Source organism: Zosterops lateralis, assembly GCF_965231275.1.
Source record: "Zosterops lateralis genome assembly, chromosome: 1".
Classification (NCBI taxonomy): domain Eukaryota; kingdom Metazoa; phylum Chordata; class Aves; order Passeriformes; family Zosteropidae; genus Zosterops; species Zosterops lateralis.
Window position 1 is genome coordinate 62730133 of NC_139762.1, and position 11334 is coordinate 62741466.

The 11334-nt window shown below is 37.4% G+C and overlaps 1 protein-coding gene across 1 annotated transcript; it reads right to left on the reverse strand.

Annotated features, from left to right (window-relative positions):
• Positions 1-315: 315 nt before the first annotated feature.
• RNF182 (ring finger protein 182) lies at positions 316-1053 on the reverse strand (the record flags this gene model as incomplete). The annotated part of the gene is made up of 1 exon (XM_083879154.1): positions 316-1053. The coding sequence occupies one exon, from the start codon at positions 1051-1053 to the stop codon at positions 316-318; it is 738 nt and encodes a 245-aa protein (XP_083735280.1).
• Positions 1054-11334: the final 10281 nt, after the last annotated feature.

The following is an 11334-nucleotide window of genomic DNA, read 5'->3' on the forward strand; positions in this document are numbered from 1 at the left end:
GAAAGCAAAGTCGTACTCATCTGAACAGTGGCAGCAGCAGCAGGCACCAAGTTTGGCAATTTTGCTTTATCTCTTTCTAAAATTCAGCCCTTCAAAATCAACATGTAGTTTTTATTTTCAATTATTAGCTCAAAAAAAGCTCGGGTGAGGCGGGTCAAATTCAGTTGGAAAAAAAAGGGACCACATAACTAGGGCCACTGCTTCCATTTAGTGGAATGGACAATAAGAATAAATAAGAATACAAAGAATACAAAACCAGGATAAACCAATTATGCTACACATCTGGTAATACACCTTATTTTACTGCATTTGTTATCAAGATGACATGCAGTCTAGAACTTCATGGCAAACACACTGGCAAAAGCCATAAATCATGAGAATAACAAGGCTCGAAGGAACAAGGCTTACAAAGACAACCCCAAGGGTGACTTTCTTGGATACCAGTAAATAAATCCCTAAAGGCAAGGAGCTGAAGTAGAGCAACCCTAGCAACCACACTAGCACCCGAATCGAGGTCTGGAAGAGCAAAGATGTGCAGTTCCACACTGTCCAGTTGTGGGACACAGTTGCAACAGAGTCAAAACTTGTAGGCCTGTAAAATTCCACCACAGGGGTTGAGTTCAGAGTCTGGGGACTTTCTCTTTGTACTTCCATGATTGTTATAACCAGGCAATTAGAAGAGGTGTGGGAAGGGCTAACCAGAGATGCCAGCCTTTTGGGAGTCAGCAACAGTTCTGTTGGGTTGTCTGGTAGGCACTTCTTTCCCTTTCCCCCACGAGCTAAATTCAGGAGGATGTTGTTATCATCAGGAAGACTACTAACCTCATCGTCTGGCAGGCACGTCTCAAACCTGCAGAATGGGCACACTATGACTCCTTGAGGGGAATCACCAAAGTCTATGATCTTGCAAAGGCATTTGGCACACACTCTGTGACAACACTCCAGCACTTTGGGTTTTCTCTGCCGAAGGTTATAGCGGTTGTAACAGATCTTGCACTCGAGCTCATCTGAGCTCTGGGTCTCCACGGACTCCTCTGGTAGTTGGGTGGTCATTTCTTCAGATGGTTTTTAGCCTTGTGGAAAGAGAAGTCAAGGGATGAAGAGGTCGCTCACTCTTATTTTAGAACATTTTCCTATCACCCATCTCAAACAGAAAAAGAGGAGATGACATCATTGAATAGCTTCAGTAGACATCATCCATTTTCAGCTTCTGCAAGAGATTGTGCACTGCATGTCCTTTACTCCAAGCCAGGCATCCATCTGAAAAAGCCAAAGTGGAATTTTTGTTGAAAGCAAAGGCAAAACAGGAAAGGAAAGGGGAAGCGGAAAAGAAAAGGGGAAGAGAGAGAGGAAAACGGAGAAATATGCAAGTTCTACTTTTTATAAGCTCAGCTTCCTTTGCTAAAACTACCTCTAAGGTAGCTTTTTTTCTGTGGCATATGAGGCCTATATAACAGTAATGCTGATGAAACTCAGCATCATGTTGCATGGACTTACTTTAGAGTTGAAGCTCTGAGCAGCTCAGCCCACAAAGTTTTCAGCGGAAGCTACAATCTGATCACTGATCTGTGACCATTTATTTAAACTCTGTTTTTCCAAGGAAATGAGACTTGACACCTGAAGCTCTTGGTCTTTCCTGGTAAGTAGTGAACCTGCTGTCCAATTTCAAACAAATCAGCAGAGGGGCCACAGTACTGGAGATAATTAAGTTGCTAAAAAGAAATGAACAGTGGCAATTGGGTAGTGATATTTATAATAAGTACCAGTTATCCTGGAGGGCAATGGGTGGTCAGCACACACCAATCTCTGCTGTGAATGCTCAGCATGCTGCCTCCATAGCTCAGCCAGAGAGGAGGGCAACCCAGGGGGAAGCTGGTGAAACTCTGAGGAAATAATAAGTTTGGGAGAGTGGAATGAATATGGAAGAGGTCCAGAGTTATTGCAAGGAGTTATGTGAGGAACCTAGGTCAAATCTGGATTAGGCTTTGATAATTTTTCTGTTTGTGGAGCAGCCCATTTATTTTTCTCCACCCAGCTGCTGGACATATGATAACAAAAGCAAGAGTTCTTTAACTTGCAACAAATGTCTCCTTCAATATGTGGCTGCTGTGGTGAAGGCTAATGTGTCTTCCAAGGGCATTCAGCAGATGCTCTGTTTTTTCAAGGGTGTCACAGCTGTGACAGCTGTTTCACACCTCAGCTAAGGAGAGGTCCATGGCATGCTTGCCCTGCTGCACTGCCACTCTGCGCAGCGGTTTTGCCACCAGACGCATCTGCCTCACTAAAACAAATGTCTTGTCATATTTTGTAACATGACTTCAGGAAACAGTGCATGCATTATAAACAAAGCATTAACCACGAGTATGTGCTCTGGGGATCAATAATCACCAGCATTTACAAAACCAGCTCTTATCTGCTAGAAGATAAAAACTTCTTCCAGATTCAGGCATATGCTTGCTCACAGAAATGAGGGCAGAACTGCATTCAAAGTCATCCCTTCATTGCTAGAGTAGCAAGGAATTTGCCACAGTCAAATGATGGGCAAAGTCAGCACTTGTGTCCAGCTGCCTCTTGCATTATCAATAAGTATCAGGCACAGTGAATATGAAAGAGTGGTCTATTTCAAGAAACTTATTTCTTGACTACTTGTTTTAGTAAATGTGTGATTTCTTTCCATTGGGAAGTTTTTACTCACTCCCAGCATTCAGATTCTTGTTCTTTTTTTTTTTTTTTGAGGACAAGGCAGGAAGCAACTCATTTAAGCAACGTGCTCCTTCTGTCAATACATTTTACCTGCCAACCATCAGTGAAGTCTCTTTCATGGGCCTCTTGTTCTTACTGTGCTTTAAATATTTTCCATTTCTGCGTATCCATGAGAAGATGGAGAGATATGAGAGAGGTGGATATATAACTCCTATAACCAACATCATTTACAAAACTTACCTCCAGGATTTTAAAACAAAGATGTAAACATCAGACAATGCAGTAATGAAAAAACCATGACAACACAGTGAAAAAAAGGACATATTTCTTAAAGAATTGTTACAGACATGGCCTTCTTCCCATTCAATTGCTTCAATAACTCCTTTCCTGCCTCTTCCAATTTATGTCTTTAGTGCTCTAAAGGTTTTCATCTCTGCCTTACTGTTGTTTTTTATTATTTCTACTGTGGATATATTTGTGGCAAGTTGCACCAGGCAAAGCAAACATAAGACCATCCACAATTTTCAAAGTGTACAAGCAAGACATCTAAGACAAAAGGGACATCTTTTACAGAACATACAATTTATCTTTCATCCTTCGTTACACTGTGTGCTTCCTTATTAAATTCTACAACTCTTTTTATTTCATTCCAAATATCATCCTCTAGATGACTTTTAGGTAGATATAAATGTCATGAGATGCTAACTTTCCAAAGGATGAACAAACCACAAAATGGACCAAAAAAAGTGAAATGCCAGCCTACAGGAAGGCAAAGAACTGCTGTAATATTAAGAAGCCAAACAAAAAAGCAATGGTTTTGAACTTCTACATCTTGGATATCATTTACCTTCTGTACCTGAGGTGAATTAGAATTACTAACAAGGTACTGTTAGTAATCTGCTGGCAAACATCCTACAACATAAAACTAGATTCCTGACTAACCAAAAATCTTCTAAAGTATGTGTCTACTTCTCATGGAAAATTATGATCTTTCTTCGAAATCTTCCAACTCAAAAAACCTTGATATTTTAGTGTTTATCTTTCTAATTAATATTTCTGGGCTTTTTACAAAACGCAGCCCACTTTCCAACCAATTCTATTCAGACATGGATCACCTACCCCTGAAGCAGTTTTCAAACTGAATGTGTTTTCGACTTCCTTTAAATGCCAAAATTTGACATTAATACAAGGAATAACAAGTCTCTGGGACTAGCAATGTCCCAGTTGCTAAAGTGGGATCATTAGCTCAATTTCCAGAGCACAGTGATCCTCCTATCATAGTTTGTGTCATGAGCTAATTTACAATTTTTTTCAAACTCCTTTTTTTATATAATCTATTGTACAAGAAAGAGCGACTTTCACCATCTTTCTCACTCCACAGAACCTCTGAAAAAAAAGTCTGTCTATAATAAAACATTATTGATTGCATTTTCTTCAGCTAACTTTTGATGTTGGATCTCTCCTTACATATTTTAGTGTGAATACTGCTTATTACTCTTTGTTATTTATACATCCTTTCCTTTGAAAATTAAAATTTAATCACTAGTTCCTATTAATGCTTTTCATGCATTTTTTACCCTCTCAGCTCTGTGGTGGTTTTAAATACTTCCCCTCTCTTTTTTGCTTTCCTTATTTCTTATGGAAATTTTTCCCTCTCAGTATCCACTTTCCTGCTCTTTTTTTTATCTCCTGGGAACTGCTACCTTTTTGGGTTTAATTAATGATGCTCTTCTATTATATATATCACATACACTAAAACATTCTCTGATTAGAGACTTATTAAAAATATATGGAAACTGAGGCTTTTAAAGAAAGTTGGCTTCAAATTATTCCTATTTCTTTAGAAAATGAAGCATTTGTTGAGAAATATGGCCAGCTACTCCTTCAAGGAAATTCTGCTCTATATCAATGATTTTTTGGCTGGTCTTTTGCATGCTTCCCAGATGAGTATTTACTGGAAGCAGGCATGATAAGGAATTAAAGAAAGGAAGTGGTTAACTACTGCCCTTCTGAATCCTGCTCCCTCACCAAAAATATTACAATTCATATACTTCTACTTGTTGAGTGTTAAAAGCAATATTATGCAGAAAAAAAGTAAAAAGAGATTGTGTCTGTATGTTCCATGTTTTATCCTCCTCTTCGAGACACATTTTTTTATGATGCACAAGAAGGTATGTCCCTATTATGTGCTCCATTAATATTTGGGCTATTTTAAATATTGAGCTGCAACCTGCATGTTCTTTCTGATCTTAAAATCCAGGGGCAGTCATGAGGAATCGAACCTCTTTCACTTCAAGTACAAAATTTTTAGTGACTGGAGATCAAAGTGAAGCCCCATGTCTATATTCCTAAAGCACTGTGTGTATTTTTATTAATTCTGGTATTTGTCATGAGTTTAAACTGCTTCTTATGCCCAGTTTCTCACCTGAACTTAGACTTGTCTCACCTGCTTGTTTGATATCATGAGACACAAGTTGTAACCAGGGAAATTCCAATTATAGATTTGAAAAAACACAAATAGTACACAAGGTACTCAAACACTAAACATGTTTCAAGACAGATGTAAATGAAACATGCACCCTTGCAGATATCCTTGACTGGATACAACCCCAGTCAGGCCATTCTATTGAGCCCTGCTTTGAGCAAAAGGAACTGGATTTTCCTGGACATTCTTTCTAAAACAAATTGCTCTATGATTCAATGTTTTGCTATCCTGAACTCACTCTATGTGATCTGTTTGAAAAGCTTTATCTCTTACTGAATAAAGAATCAGGCTGACAATTGTTTTCATAGATAAACAGCTCTCCTAGATAATAATTCTTTCATTTAACATATGAATTAATTTTTACAAAACCTAGAGTCCTGCTATCCTGCCTTCCACAGAATCCATCTGATGGGATCAACACAATGCAATTGCAGAACATTTCATTCCCGTGAGTATTATGTAGCACATAGCAGCTTTCTCAACAAAATATAAACTACTTGACTACTAATACTAATATAAACTACTTGTCCAATGATGACAGTATCCACTGCAGTTTATTCAAGAACAAGCACATCTGTTATCCTATGACAAGCACTTGCCTTTTGTAACAGTCCTGACTAAGCACCACAGGAGTGAATCCATCATTCCTGCTCCTGCTTGAACTCTGGCTCCCTCTCTTTCTGACCCACTGCTACCTGTCCTGTACCTCATGTACTTCTCTACTTGAAACTTTTACTAAAAAGGGAGAGAAGCTGAAGACAGAGAAGCATCTTCTGGATGGCAGAAGACACAAACAGTTCCTACAGTTCCTACATGTGACTGTTGGAGGGCAGACCCAGAATGAGGGGGAATAACCTCCCTTGAGGGCGAGAGGAGGTGACCCACAGGACCACACTGAATCAATAATACCAAGCTCTAATCTATGACCCCACACATGGCCAGACAGAGTGCAGTGGATCATGAGCCCAAACAGGCCACTTGGCCATTGATTGGTTTTGTACTGATCACTGCTCTGGAGCTGCAGACTTTCTTCCCAGGCGTCAAAAGAAAGGTGAATGGGGGCTGTGCAACATCTTATGGCCCTTCTTTGCACTCATCTATCAAACACTGTGTAGACAAAGTGTTCTTATGAGAGGCCAGAAGCAATTACTTGTAGATGAAACTCTCAGTATTGGAGCTCAGTCATGCTGACAGGGCAAAGTAGATGGGAAACTTGTGCCTTTCTTCCCTAATGGAAGATCATCTTTCCCCAGTTCATCAAACCAACCTTTCATCATTCATCTCTCACTTTTTTCTTTCTTTTTTTTTTTTTTTTTTCTGTGAGGGGAATTTGCCAATATTTCACATATATTCCCATTAATTTCACGTTAATATATGAACTCGGCAATTTCCATAAGATATCATCCATGGACCTACTCAATGTGATATTTTCAAAGGTTTTATAAGTTTCCTTTAAATACAAGCTAAGCATATTTAGGAAAGAAGAGAAAGAGAAAATATAGATAGATAAATAAATATAGAGAAACTTACTTTCCAGGAAAAAGAACTTCTTGCAAAGGTTCACTTGCAGGGAACACAAGAAATGCCTTTTCTTCTCCACATGGGCAAAAACTGGTAGAAAGGAGGGAAACAAAATTAGTAGAGCAGGAATACAGCTGGGAGACTTTTCAGTCTATTTTCTCTGAAAGAGAGGAAGGAGTCCAACTTCTCTAGTTTGGATAGAAATAGCCATATGTTGAGATTTCTGTTTGGAGAAATATATTGGGTAAATCTCATTTACTAAAATTATTTCTGTAACATAATCCAGTTATCTTTACAGATCTGTTGTTGATTTTAAGCCTCTTTCAATATTATGTGCTAAACACTCTGAAGTGCTATCTCTTCTAGCAACCACATAGTCACAAATGTTAGCAATTCACTAAAAAAACCCAACCTAAAGGCAGAGCATCCGAAGAGATAAACTGTGCTCTAAAAGAAGAGTTGTAAAAACATATTGAAATACTTTCCTTCACAAATGTCACAGAAGCTCTTTGATCATTTCTACATTTCCAAACACAGTGCAGTCTCTCCCGCAGCACAGACCAGAAAACAACCATCTCCTGTGGGCCACTGCATTCCTGTTGGAGGAGCTTTGCTGCATTCTGACTCAGCAGGAAATGACCATCCCGCTAGATTTTTCCAGCTTGTGCTAAGCACAGTGCAAAAAAACCCCACCCCAATGTGCTTTACTAATCTGGCATTTGAATAGACAACATTCAAAGTGCCAGCAGCTATCACATGTTCAACCTGTTTCATGCCACATTTCTGCTACCAGTGGATGGGTTTTAACAATGGGCATTTCCCTGTCAACTCCCATCAATGTGAGACTTTGCACAGGAGTTACAGAGTGCGATGTACTGATCCATGCTTGGCTTATGGTCAGCTGTGTAAACTGCTACGAAAAAATGCCTCCATTCTTTTCACAAAAGCTTAGTTTTCAACAGCATAGGTAATGAGGTTATTCCTCCAATAACTGTTATTAACCCCATAACATACACAGCAAAAGGTTGTGTATTATTGACTGCTGAGACTAATATAAAAGAGAAGCATTCTTATCAGAAGTTATTGTTACAATATTTAGGTCTTTGCTTGATCTCTCTCAATCTTCTAATCCTGCGGAAAAATGGAAGACACAGAAAATTATAGTTTTTCATATTTGAAATGGAATTCATGGTCTCTAATTATTTAGTCTGAGAAGTCATGTAATATTAATGTGTCATCTCGTACTAAAAAAAAAGAAAATAAACAGTCTTTGTTATTATTATTATTCCTCCTCCCCATCCTGTTAAGTTAGCAGAGAGATTTTAATGTAACAGGGTTCACTTAATTCAGTGTTCGACACAGGCTCCTTTACATCCTTTGCCTGTAATCATCAGACTCTCTTTTCCTATTAACAACATAATTTGGAATACTTTCTTGTTATTCCAGTAACTCACATTATGTGTCAGGTAGTAGTGGAAAATGGTATGAATCACAGTAAGTCCCTTATTGAAACCCTACTATTCTCAATTACTGACTTTCTGGCTACAGGCTACTACAGTATTGATATGAATCCTGCAACTGTGGTGTAGGAAAACATGTTTTATTATTTAGGCTTGTAGGCAAAAACAAAACCTCTTCCAATATTTCTTAAGACGAAACTTTCCCTCATATAGAATTCATGAGCTATTTATATAGTAATATGCCAAGTGACTACTCAATGTGACATACGGTTGTGGGTTGCTTTGTAGCTGTTTAAGAATAAAACTAATAAAGGACAAAGGATCTGAGCTTTTATTAGCTGTCTTGATTTAAACTGGTTTAATTAGATTAAATCGATAAGTAAAAAGAGATTGCTTGAAATTTGCATCTAAAATGGTAACATTTAATTTAGGAAATATGCTAGTTAAACAGAATTAATTCTTTTTAAATTATTTTTAATTCTTTCACAACCTGCTTACTTGGGCTGTTAGGCATTTTCTCTTGCGCAGTTTTCTCACTGCCAATGGCTTTTCCTTTATGACTCTGAAACCAGAAAGCAATCTACTCAGTTAAAATATATATGTCACAACAGAACTCATGACCTTACTACTATTACAGGGAAAGGTTAGACATTATCCTCTTTGGTAGTAGGGGTGGATTTTGGTAGCTTTATCAAATAAGAAAGAGTTCTGCTTCTCTGCTTTAGTGCTTGTGCCCTTTAGGAGCTCTTCTGAGAGTTGAACAGTCTGTAGGACATAGGTTCTAGAATATGACTTGAAAAGATACAAAATTATAAATAAATAAAAAGCTTCCCAGTATTTCTTAATATAGGCATAAATATTTAATCATATGGCCTACAGATATGTCTAGCATTTATCTTTATATTAGACACTATTAAAAGCCAATACGATTTTGTATTAAGTTTCAGAACACATGATGAGAGCACCATGAAATTTTACATCCTTGCTCTGCTTGCTACTCTGTGCTTAAATGTAAGTAATTAAAATAAGTCCAGAAATACAAGAAAATAACTTCTGCTTTTGAAATAAAAATTGCTTCTAATAGAAGATATTAAGTGACATGCTCAAAACGTAACATCCTAAAAATATATCAGAGTTCTCCCTCTTCAGACATATTTTCTATGTTATATAATTTGAGAGAGACCAGGTGAGACAAAATGACAGAAAATTTATCTTGATTACATCATTCAGTGAAAAATTCCTCTCCACACAGGGGAATCATTTTAATGCATTATAATAAGTTCCAATTAACCTTCAAAATAAGATTTAATAGAAAGTAAGTGTGGCATTAACTTTGTCCTAATGGAGCTGAAAACAATCCCAGAATAGGCTAGAAAAAGAAGCTTTTTCTATTGTCATTAAGAAAAATCCACCTAATACAAGTACATTAAATTTAGTATATTCTGTTTCAGACATTTTTGAGGACATGACTACATACAAAGACTTGACCGTATTGCCTATTTTATATTGATAGTGTAAACAGGAAATAAAAAGGGTGGATATTGTACAGGGCAGTACTGATACTGGATTTTATGTATTCTTTACATAAATTTGGTAACAATGTTTTCTGCTTTAACTACTGCTCAGAATTTGCATCTTATCCTGTGCAGAAAGAAATGGTAAAAACAACTGCAGTTACTTCAGTAACAAGGATATTTGAAAACTCTACATCAAAATAATCCAAATCCAGTACAGATTTCCACTCACAAACAAAATTTTCAGACCTGGTCTTCTATCATCATGTCGTTTTTGAAACACTGGCAACTAAAGTCTGATCCAGGTGATGCTGCAAATAGTCCCAATACCTTGAAAAGTGAGGGGTCTGAGGAAACAACACTATAAACTAGATTCAGTAAAGTGTAATTTTAATATTTCATATATTTCCCCTAAAGCACACACCTAAAACCAGCTATTTCTGGAATAAAGATTATTCTTATTTTAGCAATACAGCAAAGTTGGAATATAACCCCTCCTCAACTGACATTATTATATCTATTTATATTACATCATTATCATCACTAGAGTTTCAATGTAACTAAGAAGTTTTTTTAAAGAAAAATCTTACTGATGTATTTAAAAAAGAGCAAACACAAAACCTCTCAGATGCTATTAAAAATACAGTATTTAGTAGATGTGGTTGACATGCAGTAAAGTTCTGTCTTCAACTGCATTCATGGGAAATGAACAATCCTAACAGACAAGTGTCAGTGAGGAGATGTTAACTTTGACAGCAATAGGTACTGCCCTCTTACAAAAGGTTGTAGAAAAATTCCATTTGGCTTGATTTATACACAACATGCAAAGAACAGTTACTGCATGCCCACCCACCATTCTACATGCAGGTATGTGAAATAAAATTGCAGGCATTGAAAAAGCAGGTGGAAGGAGTCAAATTAATTTGTGTCAAATGGCACACAGAGCTTTTATTCTATTCCTTTAAGGAGTACAGAAATCATGTGAAACAAGACCAGCTTTAACTATTAGTCTGGAAGTATCTTTGTAGCTACTGGGGATGATCTGGGACTGCCAGAGCTCCATAAGTTGCTACACTACCAATGTCAGAATCACTGGAGTGTTCTGCTGGTGAGACTTCACTCAGATTAATGCTCATAAAGCAATTAAACTTCAGGGGGACTTATATGAATTGCTCAGCTTTAACATGTTATTTAGCAGTGAAATGTGGTAATTTTTTTACCCATTCTCAACTGTCAGTGTAAGAGTTGAAGTGCTACTAGATGGAATATTTCAAGCAAAGGGCAGAATCCTTATGGGCTGAGACTCTATATACAGTGCCCTTTGGACTGGATAAGAGGAGCAGAAAGAAAATGCAATTTATTCATAGGCTGTATCAGAATCCAGTTAAGAGTGCAGTGTATCTCCCTTCCACGTGTTTCTGATAGAAATATACTGCCACAGCAGCAGATAATTCAATCAAGTCTAAATCAGATCAATATGAACCTGCAGAAAATCAGAAAATCTGCACTTAGGAAATGTGTTTCAGCAAGAGCTGCATAATTCTATTCTGGACAAGGGCAGCCTAGACTTGACAATTTTTCCATCATTCAAAAGAGTTACACTGGTTAAGTCTCACAAACTCAATGAAGGGTATGCAACTGCCTCTTCTTT